At 39.8% G+C, this 24,610-nt stretch overlaps 1 protein-coding gene and 1 long non-coding RNA gene across 3 annotated transcripts in view; one reads left to right on the top strand and one right to left on the bottom strand.

The window, feature by feature from the left end:
• LOC110221467 (uncharacterized) overlaps positions 1–24,610 on the top strand; it is a 78,180-nt gene that overhangs the window by 46,263 nt on the left and 7,307 nt on the right. The gene's annotated exons all lie outside the window — the stretch shown is intronic.
• The window catches only part of ADK (adenosine kinase), a 616,356-nt gene continuing 604,632 nt past the window's right edge, over positions 12,887–24,610 (bottom strand). For both annotated transcript variants that reach the window (XM_021006126.2, XM_021006124.2), the window contains one exon: positions 12,887–13,676. In XM_021006126.2, the coding sequence (XP_020861785.1) occupies positions 13,552–13,676 (125 nt within the window). In that variant the 3' untranslated portion in view covers positions 12,887–13,551. The remainder of the gene's footprint in view (positions 13,677–24,610) is intronic.

The raw sequence follows: 24,610 nt of genomic DNA, 5'->3' as shown, positions 1-24,610 counted from the left end.
GACTTTTATGAGAGGAACTTGATACAAAGATTTTCTTCATAGTGTCCTGCTTTTCTTCTAATTTTACCTGTATTGGTTTTGTTTGTGTAAAACCTTTTTAATTCTATGTAATCAAAATTGCCAATTTTACCTGCTGTGAACCTTTTTAGCTCTTGTTTGGTCATGAACCTCTCCATGGATCTGACTCATCATTTCTTCCTTGCTCCTCTACTATGCTTATGATGTCACCCTTTATGTCTAAATCACATACCCATTTGGAGCTTATCCTGGTATGTATAGTGTGAGATGTTGGCCTATAACCACTACATTCTGCCAGACTGTTTTCTAGTTTTCCCAACAGTTTTTGTGCTGATTTGTTTCTGTAGATGATGTACTTGGTTTATTCTACTCACCAACCTCTCTATTTATGATCCAGTACCAAACAGTTTTGACAATCATAAATTTGTAGTGCAGTTTGAGATCAGGTACTGTTAGCTCCCTTTCCTCCCTGCCCCTACTTTTTTTTCCACTGATTTCCTTTATATTCTTTACCTTTTGTTCTTCCATATGATTTTATTTTTTCCCCCTAGCTCTAAAAAGTAGACGTTTGGTAGTTTGTTTGGTATGGCATTAAATAATTAATTTAGGTAATATTGTTATTTTTATTATATTAGCTTGGCTTACTCACAAGTAATTACTATTTCTCCAGTTATTTAGATCAGCCTTTATTTGTGTAAAGAATGTTTTGTAATTGTGTTCATAAAGTTCTTGTGCATGTCTGGGTAGGTAGATGCCCAGTTATTTTAAACGGTCTCTAGTAATTTTAAATGGAATTTATCTTCCTCTCTCTTCCTGCTTAATTTTGTTGGTAATAAACAGAAATGCAGATGATTTGTATGTGTTTATTTTATATCCTACAACTTTGCTGAAGTTGTTAATTATTTCAGTTAGTTTTTTAGTTGACTTTCTAGGGTTCTCTAAGTAAACCATCATATCATCTGCAAAAAGTGAGAGTTTTGTTTTCTTTTGGCCTATGCTTGTTCTTTTAATTTCTTTTTCTCATCAAATTGCTATAGCCACCATTTCTAATACAATATTGAATAATAATAGTGATAATGCATATCTTTGCTTTGCTCTTGATCTTATTGGAAAGGCTTCTAGCTTGATTTCATTACAAAGGTTCTGGATCTTGGTGTTATATGGATACTACTTAATCATTTTGAGGAAAACTGCACTTATTCTTATTTTTTCTAGCATTTTTAAATTAAATTTTTTTTTCTATTTTTAAAAAATTGTTTTTAGGCAATTGTGGTTAAGTGACTTGCCCAGGGTCACACAGCTAGTAAGTGTCAAGTGTTTGGTTTGAGGCCGGATTTGAACTCAGGTCTTCCTAACTTCAGGGCCGGTGTTTTATCCAATGGACCACCTAGCTGCCCTTCTAGCATTTTTTTTAAATAGTAATGAATGTTGTATTTTGTCAAAAGCTTTTTCTGCATCTTTTGAAATATTATTATTTTTGTTATCAATATGGTCAATTATTAGTTTTCCTAATATGCAAGTAGCTTTGCATTCCCGGTACAAATCCAGACTGGTTATATTTTATGATCTTTGTGACATATTGCTGTAATTTCCTTGCTAATATTTGATTTAAAATTTTTGCATCAATATTCATTTGGGATAGGAATCTAGTTTTTTTTCCTCTGTTTTGACTCTCCCTTATTTAGTTTGAAGACCATATTTGTGTCACAAAAGGAATTTGATAGGACCTCTTTTTTAACCTGTTTTTCCAAATAGTTTAGGTAGTATTGGAATTAATTGTTCTTTAAATCTTTAGTAGAATTTCTGATAAATCCATCAGATCTTAGGGTTTCTCTCCTCCCCCCAGCCCCCAACCTTGAGGTCTCATTTATGGCTTGTTCAATATCTTTTTCTAAGATGAGGTCATTTAAATTTTCTATTTTCTGTTTTGTTAATCTGGGAAATTTAATATTTTGTAAATATTCATCTATTTATTTTAGATTGTGAGTTTTATTGGCCTATAGTTGGGTGAAATAACACCTACTAATTGCTTTTATTTCTTCATCATTGATTATGAATTCACTGTTTTCATTTTTGATACTGGTAATTTGGTTTTCTTCTTTTAAAAAATAAAATCAATAAATGGCTTATCTGTTTTATTGTTTGCTTTTTCTTCAAAAAAACCAGCTCCTGGTTTTACTTATTAGTTCTATTTTTTGAAAAAAATTAAAATTTTAAAATCTCTCATTTGATTTTTTGGATTATTTTAGTCTTTGATTGGGGAGGTTTATTTGTTGCTTTTCCAGATTTTTCTTTTTTAGTTACATGCTCATTTATTGATTTGCTGTTTTTCCCTTTCACTGTATGTGTTCAGAGATAGAAAATTTTCCCTGACTACTACTTTGGCTATATCCTACGGATTTTGGTATATGGTCTTATTGTTGTCATTATCTTTAAGTGTTGATGGTTTCCATGATTTGTTCTTTGATCCACCCATTCGTTGGGATTAAGGTAATAAGTTTCTAATTAGTTTTTAATCTACGTTTTCAAAAGCCCTTTACTGAATATAAATTTTATTGCATTATGATAAGAAAAAGATGTACTTGATATTTTTGCTCTTCTGCATTTATTTGTGAGGTTTTTATGCCCTAATAAATGGTCAGTTTTTGTGAAAGTGTGATACATAGCTGACAAATGGGTATACTCCTTTCTGTTTCCATTCAGTATTTTATAGAGGTCTATTATATCTAAGTTTTCTAAAATTTTATTCATCTCCTTAAAATTTATTTTTGTTTTTTGTTTTTTTTCCTGGTTAGATTTAAGTCTGAAAGGGATGAATTGAGGCCCTCCACTGTTATAATTGGGGCAGCTAGGTGACACAATTAATAGAGTGCCAGGCCTAGAGTCAGGGAGATTCATTCATCTCCTTGAGTTCAAATATGGCTTCAGACACTAGCTGTGTGACTCTGGGCAAGTCACTTAGCCCTATTTGCCTCAGTTTCCTCATCTGTAAAATGAGCTGGAGAAGTAAATGACAAACCACTCCAATGTCTCTACCAAGAAAACCCCAAATGGGGTCACGAAAAGTCAGACACGACTGAAATGATTGTGTAACAATAACTATTTTCTGTAACTATTTCTTCTTGTAACTCATTTCACTTTTCCTTTAAGAATTTGGATGCTATGTCATTTGACATGTATATGTTAGGTACTGATATAAATTAATTGTCCAGTGTACCTTCTGGTTTCCTTGTTTATCTTTTTAAATTAGGTCTGTTTTTGCTTTTAGTTTGTCTGAGATCATGATAGCTACCCCTGAAAATTTTATTTCAGAAAAAGCATAACAGATTCTACTCTAGCCCCTTATTTTAACTATGTGTGTGTATCTTTCTGTTTCAAGCGTTTTCCTTGTAAACGATATATTGTTGCAGTCTGGTTTCTAATCCATTTTGCTATTCTTTTCCATTTTATGAGTGAGTACATCCCATTCACATTCATTGTGATTGCTAACTGAATTTCCTTCCATCCTATTCTCATACTTTTTTTTTTGCTGCTCCCTCTTTAAGAATCTTTTGCTCCTGATTAATGCCTCCCTTAATCTACTCTCCCTCTTATTTACTCCTTCCTTTTTACCTTCTCTTCCTACTTCCCTATTGGATAAGATGAATTTCTATACTTAACTGTCTGTGCATAAGTATTCTTCCCTCCTTTAACCAGTTTAGATGAGAGTGAGATTCTAATGTCTCCCACTCTTCCACTGTCCTGTTATATAAACTCTTCTTTACACACATCATTTATGTGAAATAATTTCCCCCATTCTTCCCCTCCCAGTGCATTCTTCTTCCCCATCCTTTCATTCTTCTTTTGTGATTATCCAAACATAACAGGATTATATCTAGGCCCTCTATCTAATTAGTTGTTGTTTTTCAGTTGTTAAGTCACCTCTGGCTCTTCTTGACCCTGTGGACCACAGCCTGCCAACACTGTCCATGGGGTTTCATGGCAAAGAAAATGGAGTGGTTTGCCATTTCTTTCTCCAGTGGATTAAAGCAAGCATAGGTTAAGTCACTTGCGTAGCGTTACATAGCTAGTGTCTGAGGCTGTGTTTAAACTTAGGTCTTCCTGACTCTAGGCCCAGCACTGTATCCATTGAGGCACTTAGCTGCCTCCTATGGTGTACAAATTGCACCATAGTAAATGACCATAGTAATATAGTGTTTGATAAACTCAAAGAAAGATCCACACTTTTGGCACAAGAACTCACTCTTTGACAAAAATTGCCAGGAAAACTGGAAAGCAATGTGAGAAACTAGGTATAGACTAACATCTCACACTGTTTACTAAGATAAAGTCAAAATAGGTACATAATTTAGACATAAAGGGTGATAACATAAGCAAATTAGGGGAGCATGGAAAATTTTACCTCTCAGATCTGTGGACAAGGGAAGAATTTATGACTGATTAAGAGACAGAGCATTATGGGATATAAAAAGGACAATTTTGATTACATTAAATTAAAAAGGTTTTACACAAACAAAACCAATGAAGCCAACATTAGAAGGAAAGCAGGAACCTGGGAAAATTTTTTTTGCAGCAAATTTCTCTGATAAAGTTCTCATTTCTTGAATATATGGAGAACTGAGTCAGATTTGTAAGAATACAAGTCATTTCTCAATTGGTAAATGGCCAAAGGTTATGAACAAGTTTTCACAAGAAGAAACCAATGCTATCTATAGTCACATGAAAACATGCTCCAAATCACTATTGATTAGAGAAATGCAAAGTAAAACAATCCTGAAGTGCCATCTCACACCTATCAGATTAACTGAACATGATAAAAAATGAAAATGACGTATGTTGGAAGGGATATGGAAAAATTGGGACATTAATGCATTATTGGTAGAGTTGTGAACTTATCCAATCATTCTGGAGAACAATTTGTTTTGTTTTGGTTTGGTTTTTGATGAGGCAATTAGGGCTGTGACTTGCCCAGGGTCACACAGCTAGTAAGTTTCAAGTGTCTTAGAGGCTGGATTTGAACTCATGTCCTCCTGACTCCAAGGCTGGAGCTCTATCTACTGTACCACCTAGCTGCCCTCTGGAGAACAATTTGGAGCTATGCCCAAAGGGCTCTAAAACTGTGCATACCCTTTGGCCCAGCAATGCCACTACTAGGACTGTATCCAAAAGGGATCAAAGGAAAAAGACCTATATGTATAAAAATAATTTTAGCAGCTCTTTTTGTGGTGGCAAAGAATTAGAAATCAAGGAGAAGCTCATCATTTGGGGAATAGCTGAACAAGTTGTGGTATATGATTGTGATGGAATACTATTGTGCTATAAGAAATGGCAAGCAGGATGATTTCATAAAAACCTAGGAAGACTTATATGAACTGATACAAAGTGAGCAGAGCCAGGAGAATATTGTACACAGTAACAGCAGTATTGTGAATGACTTAGCTATTATGATCAATACAATGATCTAAGAGAATTCCAAAGGACTTCACGACAAAAAAATGCTAAATGCTTCCAAAGAAAGAACTGACAGGTTCTGAATGAAGATGGAAGCATATTTTTTTAAACTTTATTTTCATTTTGGTTTTGGTCTGTATTTTCTTTTGCAACAAAGCTAGTATGTTTTGCATATATCAAATTGTCTTTTCAAAGATGGTGAAGGGAAGTACTCAGTGAGAGAATCTGAAACTCAAAATTTAAAAAAAAAGAATGTTAAAATTTTTTTCACCTGTAATTCAGAAATAGTTTATGAAATGAATAAAAAATATCTTGGGAAAAATGCAGTCACCTTATTTCCTTTAAACAATGATTCTCTAGCACTGATAGTTATTAGAGCAGAAGCTTAAAGCTCTCTTGTGAATTCTCTTCCCTCTCTTTTTAAATTTTTATTTTTTTAACTATTTAAATTCTGTCACAGCAAAGAAACATCAGAAAAACTTAAGTGCCATTTATGCACATTTTGTACAGTAGTAACTGAATTCACAATGGTCTGCTTACTTACCTACTGTATGTGATCTACATATGCACCTTAGCTATTCTTAAGAGGTCAACCTTGGGTAACATGGTTCTTTGAGGAGATGCTGTCCCCTGGAAACTGACAGGGCTTGAATTTGATGAAGTTGGAGGAAAGAGGCAGGCTGACCCAGAATCTCTGGGCAGAATTTGGTGATCAAAAAAACTTACTTAGGGTGTAGAGGATGATCAGGGTTTGTTACAATATTGGGAACATGGGAATCTGATGCCCCTCTCCTTGCCCCAGGGCCAGAGAAGGCCCAAGTATCTTCCAAAGAGCTTTCTTGGCTCTTTGCTGGGCCACAGTCTATTGAGCTTATGGTTCCTGTTGGTACATGGTATGTGTGAGAGAGGATTGGGTGTTCATACAGGTAGCTCTGCCCCTGTGGTTGCTACACTGTCCTTTTTGGAGAGACCTAAATTCTCAAGGTATTTTAGTGAAAATGATGGAAACAGGGCGTGGGACTACCTGCAGAGCAGCCTGAACTAACTTTCATGTAGGGCAGGACCTTGGATGACATCTACTTGTAGTAAGAACCTGGTTGTAAGACAAGTTTCTCCCCTTCCTTTTGGTTTCAGCCCCATTGCTCTTACCATTCTTCACTCTTCTTTAAAGCAAAACTCAGAATTCTGCTCAGAATGAGAGGGTTTTTTGGTGCTTCAACAGAAGAGGATAATATTCTGAACAACCACTGTTGGTAGCCAGTAATAATAGCTGACATTGATATAGTACTTTAAAGCACTCTATAAATATTATCTCATATGGGTCTTACGACCACCCTGTGAAATAGGTATTTGAGATAAACAGTTAGCTTACATGACTTAGTCACTTTTTGCAGATAAGTAGTCAAGGTGAGATTCACACACCTAGGTTTTCTTGACTCCATGTCCAGATTTTTATGTTGCACTTCTGTCTTATTCAGGGAAGACTAAAGGTTGTTGGTGTTCTACCATAAAGATCTAGATATGGCATCTGCCTATTAGACTCCCTCTAAAACCCCTGGTGATGATAAAGTTCTGAGGAGGTCCATATACCATCTTTCCATATAAGAATATATAAAGCTTAAACTTGTTTAGTCCCTTGTGATTTCTCACTCACATTCACCATTTTATGCTCGAATCCTGTGTTTGTATGTCAAATTTTCTATTCAGTTCTGGTCTTTTCATAAGGAATGCCTGAAATTCCTCTCTTTTATTAAAAATTCCTTTCCCCCTATAGGATTATACTCAGTTCTGCTGGCTAGGTTGTTCTTGGCTTTGTCTTCTGGAGCATCGTATTCCAAGCTTTGCATTCCTTCACTTTTTATTGGTGGCTGCTAAATCTTGTATGATGCTGATCCTGGCTCCTTGGTGCTTGATTTCTGGATGCTTGCAGTTTTTTCTTTTTCCTTGATCTGGAAGCTCTGGCTTTTGGTTTGGTAACATTCCTTGGAGTTTCTTTCAGGAGATGGCCAGTGAAATCTTTCAATTTCTACTTTACTCTCTGATACTAAGACATCTGGTTAGTTTTCTACAATCATTTCTTGAAATAGGATGTCTAGGCTCTTTTTTTCTTTGTTTGTTTATAGCTTTCAAGTAATCCAATGATTTTTAAATCATCTTCCCTAGCTCTATTTTCTAGGTCAAGTGTTTTTCTGATGAGATATTTCGTGTTTTCTTCTATTTTTTCTTCAGTCTTTTGTCTTTGTCTTGCCATTTCTTAATGTGTCAAGGACTCATTAGCTTCTATTTGACCAATTCTGATTTTCAAAGGTGTTATTTTCCTCAATAAGGTTTTGTATTTCTTTTACCAACTGTTAGTTCTCTTTTCATTTTTCTTTCATAGGTCTCATTTTGTTTTTAAAATAAATTTTTTTGTTCCTAAAAACCAAACCAAACCAAAACAAAACCTTAACTCTTCTAGGAATTCTTGATGGGCTTGTGTCCATTATTCTTTGAGGCTTTGCTTGTAGATGTTTTGGAATTATCTTCTGTGTTCATGTCTTGAGCTTCCTCATCACCATAGGAGCTCTTTATCATCAGGTTTGTTTTTGGCTTGCTTATGCATCCAGCTTATTTCTTGACTTTGGACATTATGTTATGATTTCTGCCAACTTCTTGGGGGGATGCTTGGGCTCAGCTTCTGTACTTTTATGTCCTTTTGTTGTTTTCACAGCTCAGTATGGGGACCTGCAAACTTTTAGTGTTTCCAAAGTGGCCTGATCCAAGGAAAGCTCTATTCACTGCCCTTCTGGTCTGACCTCTTCAAGTTCCTGAGCCTGGTTTGGGGCTGTTACTTACAAGGCTGGGCTGGAGGGTAGAACTGAGTTCACTACTCTACTCCTGGGCACAGTGCCCCAGCAACACTTCTGGGACTTGTTCCTTGCTCAGTATTCAGTGAGGCCCATGATTACTCATGACTGCTCTTTTCCACCCTAGACTTGTGACCAGGAACTTGGTAATGGGGGACAAAGCTGTCAGATGGCACTCATTCCTGCACACAGTGCTAGTTTAGGGATTCCCTGCGATCTCTTTCCTGCCCTGGTTCTGTCTCAGCTGTCTTTCCATCCCTGTGCACTGGACTGCTCCTTACTGCTGCCACCATGGACACACTCCTGGCCAACTCCTGCCCCCCAGTGACTGCAGACCTCTCTGTCTGGCTTCTTAAGCTGTCTTGGTCTGGGAAAGATGACTCACTGTGACTTTTTATTTTGGCTTTCCAGATCAGAATTTAGTCTTGTGCATTTTCTAGGACATTGTGGAGGAGGTATGCTGGGAGAGCTAAGTAAAAATGCTGTTTCTCACTCTGTCTTAACTCCACTCCACCTAGATAATAATTTACTGACCAACTTTAATGATAATTCCATTCTTGAAAAGGTAGAGGAGGCTCCTATTTTGAATCTGGTAGATGCTGAGGTAGTTGCTGAGAATGGTAGGAAATTTGGGGGGAAGTGACCATTTCTTTTTAGAGGAGGCATTTGTAAACTGGAGCCAAGGAACTTGTAACAAAATATTTTGACAATAGCTAGTGTTTATATGGTATTTTAAAAGTGTGCAAAGTGCTTTACAAATATCAACTAATTTATCTTTCCAACAATCCTGGGAGGTAATAGCTATCATTATCCCCACTTTTACAGAGAAGAAACTGTGGCAGACAGAGATTGTGATTTGCCCAGTGTCACACAGCTACTGGAGGCCCTATCTGAGTCTTCATGACTCCAGAATCAGCTCTTTCTATTTTGCCACCAAATTTCTGATAACTGATAGCTTCTGATAAATGTATTTCAAATAATTAATATCCTTTGTATTTCTGTGTACTTTTATTCATTTAAAACCATTACTCTGAACCAATGCTACTCTGTTTTGTTTTCATCATTAATACATTAAAGGGCCTAAGAAAGACTTGGAAATAACATTAGATGAAGACACAGGGCTCTTCAAGTGAAGGGTGGATGACCACTTGTTGGGGTGTTGTGGAAGAGATTACCATCTGAGCGGAGAATGAACTAGATGATCTCTGAAATCCTTCTCTCCCAACTCTGAGATTCTGTTATCAATATGCATTCATGAAGTGCTTACTGTGTGCCAGGCACTATACTAAATACCAGGGTTACAAAGAAAAGCAAAACCCCCTCCTGGCTTCAAGAAGCTCACGTTGTAATGGGGGAGACGATATGAAAACACCTCTTTATATACATACTACATACTGGATACACTGCAAGTAATCTCAGAGTAGAGGCACTAGCACTGAGGGAGACTGGAAAAAGCCTGATATGAGCTGAGCCCTGAAGGAAGCCAGGGAAGCCAGGAGGCAGATATGAGGAGGAAGTGCATTCCAGGCATGGGGTTGGTCAGAGAAAACCCTTGGAATGGCATGTGTGAGGAGGCCAGTGTTACTGGATCATAGAGTTACCTGGAGGAGAGGAATAAAGTATAAGACTGGAAAAGTAGGAAGAGGCCAGGAGATGGGCTTTAAAGTCCACCAGAGGGTTCTATATTTGACCCTGGAGGTAACAGGGAGCCACTGAAGTTTAGTAAGTGGGGTGGGATAGGGACTAGGCCTATGCTTTAGGCAGATCACTTTAGCAACTCAGTGGAAGATGAAGAGTGGGGAGAAGCAAGAAAACCTGTTTGGGCTATTGCAGTAGTCCAGGTGTGAGATAATGAAGATCTGCACTGGGATGGTGGTGAGAGAAGGGTATGTATGAGATGCTGAGAAGATGGAATTGTCAGAACTTGGCAATAGACTGGATATGGGAGTGAATATGAGCCTCCAAGGCTGCAAGCCTGGGAGACTGGGGAGGATGGTGGTGTCGTGGACAGAACTGGGAAGTTCAGAAGAGGGGACAATTTTTGGAGAAAGATAATAAGTTCAGTTTTGGACACACTGAGTTAAAGATCTGCCCAAAAGGCAGTGAGAAATGCAAGACTGAAGGTCAGGAGAGACGTTATGGCCGGATAAACAGATCTGAGAATCACTTGCATATAAATGATTTGTATCCTTAGGACTTGATGAGATTACCAAGTGAGAGAGTATACTGGGAGAAAGTCCAGGATAGACCCATTGGTAACACTCGTGGCTAGTGGGTGTGTCCTGGGAAGATGAAGGAGTGGTTACATGGGTAGGAGGGGACTAAGGAGAGAGAAGCATTAGGAAAACCTTGAGAGAAGAGAGTATTTAGGAGAAGGGGATGGTCAAGAGTCAAAGGTTGCACAGAGGTCAGGAAGGGTGAGGTTCGAGAAAAGGCCATTAGATTAGGCAGAATCACAGGTAATTTTGGAGACAGTCATTTCAGCTGAATGATGAGAGTGGAAGCCAGACTTCAGAAAGTTAAGAAGAGAATGAGAGGAAAGGAAGTGGAAGCACCAATACATGGCTTTCTCCAGTTTAGCTACGAAAGGGAGGAAAGACAAAGGACAAGGGCTGGTGCAACGAGGTGGATCAGGTGAGCAGGCTTCTTGTTTTTTTAAAGGATGAGTGTGTTTCTAGACATCAGGGAAGCGGCCAGTAGACAGAGAGAAATGAAAGATTAGTGAGAGAATAAAGATGATAAAGGGGCCAACCTCCTGATGATTAGAGGGGATAGAATAAGATCAAAGGTACACATGTGTGGAGCTGTTGGCCTTGGCAAGGAGAAGGGCTACCTTTTTATGTGAGAAAGGGGTGGATGAGGAGAAAGTGGGGGAAGATATGAAAATGATGGGGGATGAGGAGGTAGAAGGGAGAGCTCTTGGTGAATTGGTTCAATTTTTTTTAGTGAAGGAATTATGAGGCAAGGTTTTCAGCTGTCATCCAAGGTTTGAGGAGAAATGAAAGGGTTTGGAGGACTCTTGGTGATAATTGGGAAAATGAATCCATTAGATTCTGTGACCATTGGTGCATATTGTCTTCCCATTAAAGTGTAAACTCCCTAAAGGAAGACTGCAGTATATTTCTTCAGATCCCACATAGTGACTTGCATAGGGCAGGGCACACAATAGGACTCAATAAATACCTGGTAGGACATAAGCTCCCAGAGCGCAGGGACTGTTTTGTGTTTTTATCTTTGTATCCTCAGTGCCTGGCACACAGTAGACACTTAATAAATGCTTGTGGAATTGGAAAAAAAAAACCAACAAAAAAACCCAACACTATTCTGAGGAGGGGGCCTATGGGCTTCGCCATATTGAGCCCAAGGGGTCCAGGGCAGAGCAAAGGTTCAGAACCCCTGTGCCACAGATGTTGGTAGACAAGAGAAAAGCCAAGAATAATCTTATATGCATTCTACATTTTGGAAAAGATTTTCAAGGGTTTAGGGTTCAGAGGAAGGATAAGTAGGATCCTATGGACTAACCTTCCACAGAGGAAGTCAGCCCCAAAAGGACAGGAAGTTCTCAAAAGTGAACTTCTTAAGACACAAAAAAGAAATCGTTTTGATAAGGAAGAATAATGAGAATGTTTGAAGAGATCAATGTGGCTGTGCACATGTATGTGTTGTGTGAAACTATAACATGTACATTTATATACAAAATATATAAAAAAAACAGCAGCAAGGTAATTTGGGTTGTGGGGAGGTACTAGGGTCCAGAGGGATGAGGGAAAGCTTCATGTAAAAGGTGCCACTTAAGGACAATGGCCTGGTGAATTGGTCAAACTCATACTGAATGAACAGGTCTTCATGACCACGTCTGTTGGGTTAGTCATAGTGGAGATTCTTTCTGGGGTATGAGTTGTACTAGATATACTTGTCTTCGCTAATACCACCTCTGAAATTCTTTGTTTTGTGATCATAATAAGTGTCAGCCAGTTCAACAGGCCACAGTCCTCCATCTTGGATCTCTTACTCTTTTCTCATTCTTCCATTTCCACCTTTTGCAAATCCTCAGCCCTAGGTTACCTTTGCCATGAAGCCTTCCTCGATATACTCTGGCTGTTTTCTCCTCCAATTTTCATAGCACATCTGTCTTTGGACTTATAAATTTTTTTGTTTACCTTTCTATCCTCAGTGCCCTGCACAGTACCATGCAAAATGTTGGTGTTTAATAAATTTTTGCTGCTGAGTTTAAATTGAAGTTGTCTGAAAAAGATCAGTGGACACTTTACTTAATACGAATCAACAATGAGATATAGATAAATCTGGATTTCATTCTTTCTAACCATACCTCATCTTAGTACCTTTCTTTTGTGGTTAGAGAGTGGCCTTTTTAGAAACTTTGATCTTTAAACCATATTCCTAAAGATGTGATAATGCCTCTTTGTGCATACAAAGCTCAGGAACCAAATGTAGAACTGGGCCCATCCTTTTCCTTTTCCTTTTCTCTGGGGCCCAAATGCAGTCCCCAGTATGAAATGACCCCTTCCCCCCTTAGTTGTTGACAGCAAGGCAAGGAAAGAGAAACATAATTCATATTTGACAAGGTTTATTTTATCAGTATCAAATTACATAGTACCATCAGGAAGTGTCAGGTTATGATTTGAATATTTTAATATAATCTAAAATTTGGCAAATCGTTACATTACCCAAAGTTCATTATATATTTGAAGTGTGCGTTGAAGAGACTATTTGGCATATCTTGGTAAGACGCTTAGCATAAATATTTCTGTACCTTAATTTTAATATATATATGTTTTGCATATATATACACATATATATGCTCCTAAATTAAATATATGCATATAAAAAGCTTAAACTGATGTTAGGACTGATACATTTTATATCTGTGAAATTATGAAACTGTGTTCAAAACAGAAATTTAAAAAATTAGCCAGTTTCCTAGACATATATGAATTTACAAAGTAACTGAAAATGAGCAAGATGAAATGTTGTAACACTGTTTAAGTAACTGACATTTGAATGAGACTACCAAATTATGTAAATAATACCACTTTTTCAAGTTGATGAGAGAATAAAGCTTCTACTTAAGCATCGTACCCCCTAAATTAAGTATGTATCACTGTAGTAGGAAAAGGTTCTTCTCTAACAATATGAGTATGGAAACCAGGCTGCGGGAGATGAGCAGGAACCAATCTGGGCACTGTCTTTTCACCTGGGCTCTTCCTTTTGCTCATCAATGGAAGTCTGGCTTCTCTGGAAAGGTACAGCCAGAGCGCTTAATGATGACGCTGGCAGCGTAGTGGCCCGCACGGATGCATTCGGTCAAGGGCTGGTCAGCAACCAGCTGGGACAGAAAACCTAGAGCACAAATTAAAGGGAATGTGTTAAGTGTTATGTAAGAACATCAGAAATACTACTACACTGGGTCAGACTAGGGGTCCATTAGGCTCTTACTTCCTATTTTGTACAAAAGGTGCTTTTGTGGCCAATGATGTACCCTCCTGGGATGATGTCCTTAAAAGCTAAGTCTATGTATTCTATGCTTTCCTTTAAATATTCATCTAATGAACTGAATTATGCTAAATGTTGTGTTGCTTACAGTCTTGAATAGGATAGGCTGTCATCAAGCCAGTGAAAGTCCCCAGACCCAATTATGGGGGATTAGAAGTAGGAGAAAAAGTGCCAATCTATTCCTCTCTATTCCTCAGTGTTGTTTCATTAGGGATCTTTAAGATGGACTACTTATCCCCATTCCTACAGATTATATTAATGTTGTTTTCTGAGAGAGAGAAGAGACAATGTGGAAGGCTTTCAGTCCTCTCTTACTTCTGGTGTCAGCAAGATTGAGATGCTGAGGTTCTAAAGCCAGGAACCACAGGCTGGCCCCACACTCGAGGGAGATGTGAAAAGGTGGAGAGAAGTGTTGCAGTCATGAACAACAGGGGTCAAGAACTGAGGAATCTGGGAAATGTGAGCTGCTTGCTGCTGTCATCTGACAGAGAGAGGCTGACCAAGAGCAGATGACGAATGACAGCCTGGTCTGCAGCCTGACTCTCTGCCTCTTCCTGGGCCCTGCGCGGCCCAGGAGGTAAAGGTTAATGGCAAAGCAGTAGGCCAGTGACCTGTGGAACGCTCCCTGGGAGACTTACAGCATCTCCTTTCCTACTACCCTGACCACCCAGGCTTGGCCCTGTCAGACTTGGGGAGCATTCCACATCAGACAAAATTAATCATCACCTTCAACTGAAGAATAACACTAACAGGCTCTACATATTGACATTTATTTTGTGGAAACTTTCCTAGACGTTGAAATCACTTCCTCAAAAGGTATAATAAGGGGAGCTTGCCATGGAATATCTAGGTTAAATTCCAGAGGTCAACACACAGCCTTCTACAAACTTGGAGAGTTACAACTATACGGCCTCTGTACCTGCCTGTTCTATTCTGCTCAGTTTGAAATGGCAACAGGGATATTAACAGGTTTTCTGATATCTTTTTTTGTTCCTTCCCTTGGACGTGGCCTGTGATTGAAAAAACGAGGAAAACTGAAATTCATGAAAGACCTTTGTGAGGAATAAAGACACACATCATCTCCCTATCCTTCAAGGGAAGAGCTGGTGTGGGAAATGATGTGCTCTGTATATTCAGCTGCTTTCTAGAAGTCAGAATCCTCGGATGCTGACTTTGGCAGTGATGGACACTCACAGACAAGGAGAAAACTCTGCATCGATTCAGACGTGTCAGTGTTTTATAACTTCCAGTCTTTGAGAGTTTCTGGGGGCATGGAGTTGCCTCACTGTCACACAGCCAGTACAAGTCAGAAGCAAGAGTAGACTGCAGGTCTTCAGACTCTGAGACTGGCTCCCAGGCCACAATGACATACTGCCTGTCATTGATGTAACAGTGATAATGGTGTACACAGTTGCTCTGGCTCAGGTCTGTTCACTCTGGAAGTCTGGTTTTTATAATGCCTTGCTAGAGGATCAATGGAAACAGAAACAGCAGCAGAGCTGTGAGATCAGTAGAGGCTTCCAAAATCTGATGACTGGGGACAAAGAGGAGGAAAAAAGAGGATCTACTAGGTAGGGTACCCCTGTGAGCAGCTGGGCCTTGGTAAGAAGTTGGTAATTGCCAATCAAAGGCAACTCAAGAGAAAATGCCCAAGATCCACATAAATATATACAGCCTCAACCAAGAACCTGATGACAGAAAACGTGACCCAGGAGTTGACGTAGTAGCTCATGTGAGAGCAAGACAGCAAAGCTACTGCTATGAAGGGTAAAGCTCACAAAGCTCCAGGTACAATTCCTGAAAGCAGTAACACAGTATAACAGAGCTGTGATTGTACCTGAGAGCTCCTGCAACCTGGTAAATAGAGTAGTTTTCCTCTTGTTAAAAGGAAAGGCAAGGTGTGCTTGGACAATAGCATCAACATTGCTGCTATGTGCACAATAACTCTGCTAGGTGCTTGGGAGGCATACAGAGGCCACCAAGTCCTTAAGGAATTTTTAACCAAGCAAGAAAAGACAGAAAAATGACAGGATGACAGAGGAACAGACAAGGGAGGCATAGAGAGCTGAGCTACGTGAGATGAGAAGAAGGAAGGCTACTTTCTGACTTCGTGGGTTTGGCATTTGAGCTGGGCAATAAATATCTGTTGAACTGAATTAGGTGTTTGAAAATGGTGGAGATTTCAACAGGTGGAGATGGCAGAAAGAAGGAGTTCAAAGTATAGGAAAAGGCAGAGGGACAGCAAAGTATAGGGTGCGCTCACTTTGCAATCCAAGGACTCGTACCAAACCAAAAGTCTCCAAGTGGGCTGAAAACCAGAGGTCCATGGACAAGAATTTGTGTACTTTATTCATAGAAGAACGCTTTGGGCTGGAACTTAGGGCTTATTTAGGGCTTTAGGGCTCATTTAACCCACCCTTCTGTCCAGCTGGATCATCTGTTTTTCAAGCCCATGGCAGATTAGAAGCAGCAAATTAGAACGATGAAGGGCTGCTCCAGTCAAGGCACAGCCTGGAAGCGGTGGAGACAGGCCTTGAATGTCACCCACTATTACTGCAAAGTGTAACAGGTGGTTTGCAGAGCATGACCATTCACTTCACGCAGAAGTGGGATCAGACTCATTCTGGCTCACCACAAGAGTGAGCAGAACAGCGGCTACAAGTTACAGAGAAGCAGGGACGGTCAGGACTCATGGGTCCTACTTCTGTTCTCTGGTCTCAGGCAGAAGAAGTTTAATTAAGGGTAATAGATAAAAAGAGAACAAGCCAGATATAACTTTTGGCTTTTGGCTGACTGGTTTGGTGAAGTCCCCTGTATTGCTTGCCGGGCTGGGCTCAGCTGCCTGGGGTCTTGGGCACAAAGAACTCTGAAGGGCTGGATAACAATAACTTGGAGTCACTAGGGAAGAAAGATCAGCCCTGATAGTTCTTTCTGAGCTTCTACCTCTTTTTTTACGTTGTGCTCGTGTCCGAGGTTGCAGCTCCAAATGAAATTCTCAGATGCTAGCTAAGTACTTCATAAATCAGTCTGCTGTCTTAGAGACAGATGCAGAAATCCAAATGCTTTGCTCAGTACTTACTGAGCAATCTCAGGTGTCAGAATTTGGTAAAAACTCTCTCTATATGTGAACCGTGACTAGATAGAGGGGCCACTGTCTGATGATGATGCAGATTCTTCCGAGTACAAAGAAGTGAAGTGACTGGTCATGGAAGTATATACAGAAGGGAATCACAGGCAGGCGATAAGTGAGGAGGCCGAGAAATGAGATGTCACCTTTCCCCTTCTTTGCTTTGAAACATTTTTATTGATACCTTTGGCTTTTATATAATTTTCATTTCCCGACGCCTGCCCCCGGCATCTCTTAAAACAAAGAATAAAAAAGAGAAAAGAAGCATTTTAGAAAAAAACTAACACAGCAATCAAGCCTAACAGCACGGGCTGCGCAAAGACCGGAGGGCGATGCATTCTACAGTCGTTCTCTGGGCCCAAGTTTGACCAAGTTCACCTCTGATTTTTGTTGCTCTTAATTTACACTGACATTGTAGAAGTCATTGTGTATACTGTTTTACAGATTCTGCTTAATTCACTTTGCATCAGTTCATCCAAGTCTTCCCATCCCCCTGCAGTCTTCATATGCACCGTTTCTTACAGCATGCTAACGACCCATCTCATTTATGGGCCACCATTTGTTTCACTACACTGATGGGAAACTACCTTGTTTCAAGTTCACTGCTACCACAAAAGTACTGGAGCACATCGGACCTTTCTTTCTGTCTTTGATTTTATTCCTTATATTTATTTTCCTCAAAATGATAAGTGATCTATTTTACATCTTTTTGGTTTATTAATGGTTTTTCTCATTCAGACTCTGGGGGCTGAATATAATCATTTTTTTTGCATCCCTAATTCCCATAACCATATAAGATTCTCCCCTATTATCTCTAAAAGGTGCCTGTTTTTAATACCACAAAAGAGCCATGATTTTAATTGCATGGGTATGCCCTCTACGAGATAATTACTGCTCCATCCCTCAGTCAAGGGACTTTATGAATTGTTGGGGCCAAAGCTCCTTGAAAGCAGAGAATGTCTCTTGCCTCTCTTTGAATCCCTAACACTTAGCCCAGAGCCAGGCACACTGTAAGTGCTTCATAAACGTTTACTGAGTGAATGATCCCATGATGGCCAACTTTCGAATGAATAACTTTTCCAAGCTGGTCCTTGGGGTCTGACACACAGCCTAACCCTGGCCAGGGCCTGTTGGGAAGGTCTTTCCAGGACAGTTGGATCTGGTATGCTCAGAAGCATAGGATTTACTGCTAAAAGGATTGATGCATCATCACTTTAGAGTTGAAAGGAACCTCAAAGGTCATCTGGTCATACTGCACAGAAAGAAATGAATTTCTAGAGGAATAAGTGGCTTGCCTATCTCTGGGCACTTTAGGTAGTAACAGAGCCAGCTTTTGGGCTTCATGGCCAAGGCTCTTCCCAGCCCTACTTGTGCTCCACTGATACTGCCTCCTTGAACCCTGGGTCATCTCCACTTTAGGATGAGGTATTGGAAGAGGAATTCATTATGCATTAATAATATAAAACTTTATCTCCCAATAAGATGTGCAGTTAAATTGTCACTACGGTAAGAGAACAAGAATATAAGGTATCATGTGATTATAATTGTCCTCAGAGGAATTATTATGTTAATTAAAACAAAACTCACATCCTAATTAATAATAACCATATTACCTATTTTTCAATTGAAGAAAATAAAATCTTGAGGGCAGGTAAGAGTTGTTCTTGTCCATTTTCAGGTCATCACTTTACTATCTCAGTTCTTTATTGAATCTTAATCATTTCTCGATTTATTCCTTTTTTATGGGATGGATTGTTTCCTTTTAAAAATTAGCTACTTTCACTTTGCCCTCTAAAACAGTGATGTCAAACTCAAAAAACCCTGATCTTTGCTGGCTTCATATTACCTGAGCAAACCACAAATTAACATTATCTATATTATATCATAATTTTATTTATGTGGTTAAGTATTTCCCAATAACTTTTCTAATCTGGTTTGGGCAAGGCAGTGGTGCAGGCTTATGAGTTTGACCTCTTTGCTCTAAACCATCTGGGCCGACTTCTCCTACCAGGGCTGACATATAGCACAAGTTGTCTATAATTTCATTAACTTCTGTAGACAGGGGTTGAAGCTTAAAAGTACAACAAAACTCACTAATCAAAAGCTTCAACTACTTCGAATTCTTCATAGAATTTTCTTTTGTTATATAGAGACAGCTGATGAGAATGCAGTATTATAAAAGGACTTCAGTTAAAAACAAAAAACAACCCAACTTATTTCTAAGTTATATCCTGAGGTTGTCTACATTCACTTCAAGTTTTCTATACCAGGAGTTCCCAAACTTTTTTCTGAATCAGTCATTTAACAAAAATTTATTAAGAGATTATTATATGCCAGGGTCTTTCTGAATGCTAGGCTGAATGCTCAGCCTGGACAAAAACACTGGTCCCTACACTCTAGGAACTCACATTCTAATGAAGGAGACGTTAATCCAATAATTATGTACATGCAAGATACAGAGTAGATGGAAGGTATTCTCAGAAGGAAGGGACTGAGGACTGGGAAGGTGGACTGGAAGAATAAAAGCACTGAGATCAATGGAGAAAAGGGAGGAGAGAGAACGATCAGAGTGAGGGGACAGGTACCACTTTTGGCTGGATTCCCTTCCCCACTAGAGTGGTGCGGTGATGGGAGTCGTCTCTAAGTTGGAGAACCACCAGACCCTGAAGTCTTTAGAGGAGTGCCCCTAATTATGCCCTCCACATGGAAATAAGAAGAGCTGATCTTCAGAATGATGAGAATGAGGTATGACACGATTCTGAGCTATAAAAATCCAACCATCCATAGTCTGTTATTCTTACTGAGGAGGTAAAGTGGACTAATACGCTTTAGATTTCCAACAAGGTTAAATGGGAAAGGTGTCCCATTGTTGTTGTTGGCTTTTTTTTAAAAATTAACTGCTGAGGGTACCCCTATCTTCCCAGTCACCTAGGCTCACAAATTAGGTGTTGTCCTCCATGCCTCACTCTCTCTCTCAAATCCTCCTCTATACATAACCAATTAGTTGTCAGATTCTGTCATTTCTACCTCCATAACATTTCTTGTATGTGCTCCCTTTTCTCCTCTGACACTGAAACCACCCTGGCCCTCATCACCTCCTTCCTGGACTCTTACACTAGCCTGCTGATGGGTCTCCCTGCCTCAAGTGTCTCTCCGCTCCATTCTCTATTCTATCTTCCACTCAGCTATCAAATTGGTCTACCTAAAAAGCAGGTCTGACTTCCTGTATTCAGTCAACTCCAGTGGCTCCCTGGCATATCCAGGATCAAACAGAAAATCCTCTCTTTTAAAGCTCTTCATAACCTAGCCCTTTCCTACCTCTCTGGTCTTAAGTTTTACTCCCCCCCCCCCCCCGGTATGCTATGATCCAGTAACACTGGCCTCCTTGCTGTTCCTCAACACAGATGCTCCTCCTCCTTCTTCACAGATTGACTGACTACTTCCCACCACCACTGTCCTATCTCGATCTACCCTCTGGTCATAGAGATTTGTAGTGAGAATGCTGGCTGTGAACCAGTTTGCCTGGCTATTGGCTTAGCCATGTAGACAAATAAGCTTATATCAAACTCAGATAACAAGTTAATTTGGAATTAAACAGATGTCTGGATTTACCCTCCTACTGCCTCTTTCTCCTCTGTCTCAGCACTCCTTATTCAGGTAGCTGTGACTTTCAGTGATACTGAATGGAACCAAGTCATTTAAGTAATGCATGGTGGGGCTTCTGAATTGTATGATACACTTTTTAAATAAAATGTTGTATTGTCATCAAAAATTCCACATAATGTCACTTTTTCCATTGTGAGAAACCTGACTTCTTCTGTGCACTTCACTTATAGCAGAAGAACCCATCAACAACCGTGTCATGCTGATTTCCTCCTCCACCTTCAGAAAAATTAGAGGAAATTGCTCATGGGGCCCTCCCTGGCAACCCACACTCTTAAACCTGCAACTAGCTGAGTAATTCAAAGATTCATGACTTAAAGACTGAACCTGCTAGAATTTGTAGGGGCTTAAAGAAAAGGTCCAAACACAGGGGCGGGGAACCTGCGGCCTGCAGGCCTTTGACTGAATCCAAACCACCCCTTTGTTTTGTGAAGTCTGGATTCAGTCACAAGGCGTCACTTGAGGACCTAGAGGGCCACAGGTGGCCTCGAGGCCCCAGGTTCCCCACTCCTGTACCAAACCAACCAACAACAAAAAAACAACCAAAAGCCTGATGTGGAATTTCAAAAGCTACGGACATTTGCATTTTTGATGACTTTCTTTACAGCCAGGGTCTGATATCCCAAGTGGTTAGAAACTATCATTATACTGCTAAGTTACTCACTGAGGTCTGTTTGGACAGGAGTCAGAGAAGGTCTGGGAGACATTTTAAAGCATTTGCTGACAATTTTGGAGATGAGACAAGGAATCTCATTTAAACTTTTTTGGTAAAGGGATTCACATTTTTGTGCTCATTGTGTAGAGGCTGGAGGTTGGCATCTAAAAATATTGTTGTACTTTTCCAATAGTTTCCAGAGTAAAATATATAGAACTTATCCCATAAGATGCAGTACTTGAATGAATTTCTAGAGAAGGAAAAGAAGTCAGAAGTTGTCCCCCACCCCTCACACTCTGTAAAGACTACTGCCTTAATGCAGGCCCATTTTACAGACCGGTGGACAAGTAGAGCCAACAGTTTAAGTGGAAATGAATACCCCTGGCCTGAAGGAGCCAGGTGGCTAAACAGGATCCAGCTTGGTAACTTTTAGACCTTTTAAAAGGGCAGTGTTTAAAAGAATTTAAGTTTCAAATGACTGGCTAACTTTGTACTACAAAAATTCTGACTCAACACATTTTTCTGCTTTCAAAGACATACACACAAATATTGTACAATAAACAGGATAACAAGATTATCTATTTCGAGCCGGGAAGGATGTTCCGAGGTCATCTCATGCAACTCTTCTAAATTGACAGAAGAGGAAATTGAGAGGTTAGGTGATTTTGTCCGAGGTCACCCAGGTATTAGGTGGCAGGGTCAGGATTCAAAACTCAGGTCCTGAGACTCCAAATCCACTGATGCCTGTCCTGTAATAGTTTCAGTACCTCCTTAAAATGTACCTTTCAGAAAAGTGACACATTTCTACAATGGGAACATGCGTTGATAGCTGTCTCTTTAAATTAGTCTTAGTTCTAATTATGCTCTAGTGCTAGCCTAATTACCAGAGAAAGAAAAAAAGTCTGAAAAAACCCACAGTCATTAAATTCATATACCTAACAAGTCACAACCTTGAAATCTTGCTCTAGTTGAAAGCACAGTTAAAAGCGCCTGACTATATTACTACAGGAAAGTTTTAATAAAAACTAATTAAGCTACAAAAGTCTCAAGTGGTTAACTGATTTTAGGGGCTAAATTTCTGGCACTTCTAATTATCCTCCGGTGGCTTTACTTAGTGTTTCACAACCATGACAGATGACAATGAAAAACTGCAGTTAAATTCATCCACCCTGACACCGTGCTAAGCGCCTGCCTCTCCCTCTCCAAGTAAAATCAATACTGTGTTTGAGTAAACACGTTTACAGCTTTATTAGGATGTCTTGCTTGTTCTGTAACAGCTACTTGAAGCTGTGGTAACAAATCGACTCAACTCAGTTAAACCTAGAGAGCTGGGTAAGAGGCCCATCGATAAGGTTGTTATAAAAATAAACTGCAGGAGATCAGAAAGCTGGAGCAAGCAGCCGGGTAAATGTCAATATTTTTCCTTCCAAGGAATGACAAAACAGTGAGATCATGAATGAAAGCTTTGGTGAGCCTATTGTTTTACTGGATTTAAAAACGTTTCTTGTTTCAAATGGGTGCATAACCTGTAAGAATGAGACTTGAGTTCCCATCACTCATGTAAATGACACTTACAAAGCAATCACTTCGTGCCAATCACGTGGGTTTTTAACTGCTATTTCGGAGCCTCGTTTTCCTTAATGTTATGAATCCCTAAGGCAATATCCCTACTCAACGGGCCTGCTGCCCCTGACTGAACTCCTCCAGAGATGGACAGGGAGCATTCACCTCCTCTGGAGGGAGCCCTGTGGAGCAGGTCAGCATGTACACATTAAGCCCTTCCTATATGCCAGTCACTGTGTTAATCACGGGGGATACAAAGAAAGACCAACCAGCCTCTGCCACTGAGGAGCCTACGTTCTAATGGAGGAGACAGTGTGTAACTAGGGACATACAATATGCAGGGAGGCTAGATGGAAAGTAATCCGAAAGGGGAAGACATTAGTAGCTGGGGGAGGGGACGGGAAAGCTAGGAAAGGCCTCTGGTAGAAGATGATCTATGAGCTGAGTCTTCAGGGAAGCTAAGAGGTGGCATGCACAGCCAGGAGGGCCAAAGTCAGCCTCCCTCCCACTTGTCCTCGTGAATCCCAGCTCTGCCCTCTGGAGCCAAGCCCAATCAGTGAGGTCCCTCTTCTGCATAACAGCCCCTTCAGTATCTGGGGACAGTGATCAAGTCCTCATCAAGGCTTCTGCAGGTCAAGCATTTTGGAGTCTGGGATCATTCTCATGTACATCACAGTTCAAGTTTGTTTGGATTCAGTCAGTGGCAATTCTGTCACGTCTTTTTTCTTTTTTATAAATGAATCAAAATCTTTGCCACTTACATTGCATGTGCCTAATTTTTGGAAACTCCTTATTCCCACGATCAAACCTGAGGATGTCACTGGATGTTTAACATGTGGACATTTCAGAGCATTGATCCCATCTTACAAAAATGGAAATTTGATGGTTTCTCCCCAAATTTAGGTTTTAACTTTCTTTTAAAAGCAAACGGCCCTATGACACCTGAGGTTGAGTCAACTCCAATGTTGGTGACCAACATTCATGTCAGTAGTTCACAAAGTAAACTAGGTGGGAATATCTACCCTCAAACAGCCCCAGATGTCCCTCTTTTGGGAGAGGACTGGATTGAGGAAGAAAATAGAATCAAGTCCTAGCTCAAGCATCACCACCCTACATGAAGCCTTTCTTGTTCCCTGCAATTGCCAGTGTCCTCACTCCCTCAGTTAACTTGTGTTTATGCTGGATGTGTTTACAATACGTGTGTTGCCTCCTTCAAGAGAAATAAGCTCTTGGTAAGCAGAGATTGTTTCACTTTTGTTTCTGGGTCTCCAGGACACCACACAGGCCTGGTACAAAGCTGGCACTTAAGGAATGCTTGTTGACTGGTTTATTGATTAGACCAGGGGTTCTTAGACTGGAGTCTATGAATTGATTTCAAAATTACTTGGTTCCCTTTGTAATTCAATGTATTTTGTTTTATGCATTAAAAAAAACAAACACGATTGAGAAGAGGTCCCTAGGCTTCACCAGATACTACCCAAGGGGTCCATAGCACACAAAATATTAAGAACCCCTGGGCTAGACTATTTGGATATAGAGAAGTTCCCTGAAAAAAGTTCTGATGTCTGTTCCTCTCACCTCTGTGTTTTTCCATCTTTTCTCTGTGTCTCCCAATAAGATCTTTTACAATTTTATTTTCTCTTCAGCTTAGTTAGTTTAGCTGTGGGCTAATCATTAATATGGGTCAGTGACTTAGATATGTGAAAAAGAAATCAATAAACATTAACTTTAAATTTAACAGCTTAAAGATATTACTTTTGACCTAGCAATGCC

Source organism: Phascolarctos cinereus, unplaced genomic scaffold, assembly GCF_003287225.1.
Source record: "Phascolarctos cinereus isolate Bilbo 61053 unplaced genomic scaffold, phaCin_HiC Scaffold_3;HRSCAF=262, whole genome shotgun sequence".
NCBI classification, from domain to species: Eukaryota; Metazoa; Chordata; class Mammalia; order Diprotodontia; family Phascolarctidae; genus Phascolarctos; species Phascolarctos cinereus.
The sequence above is the reverse complement of the archived record's forward strand: the minus strand, read 5'-3'. Positions and strand labels throughout refer to the sequence as shown.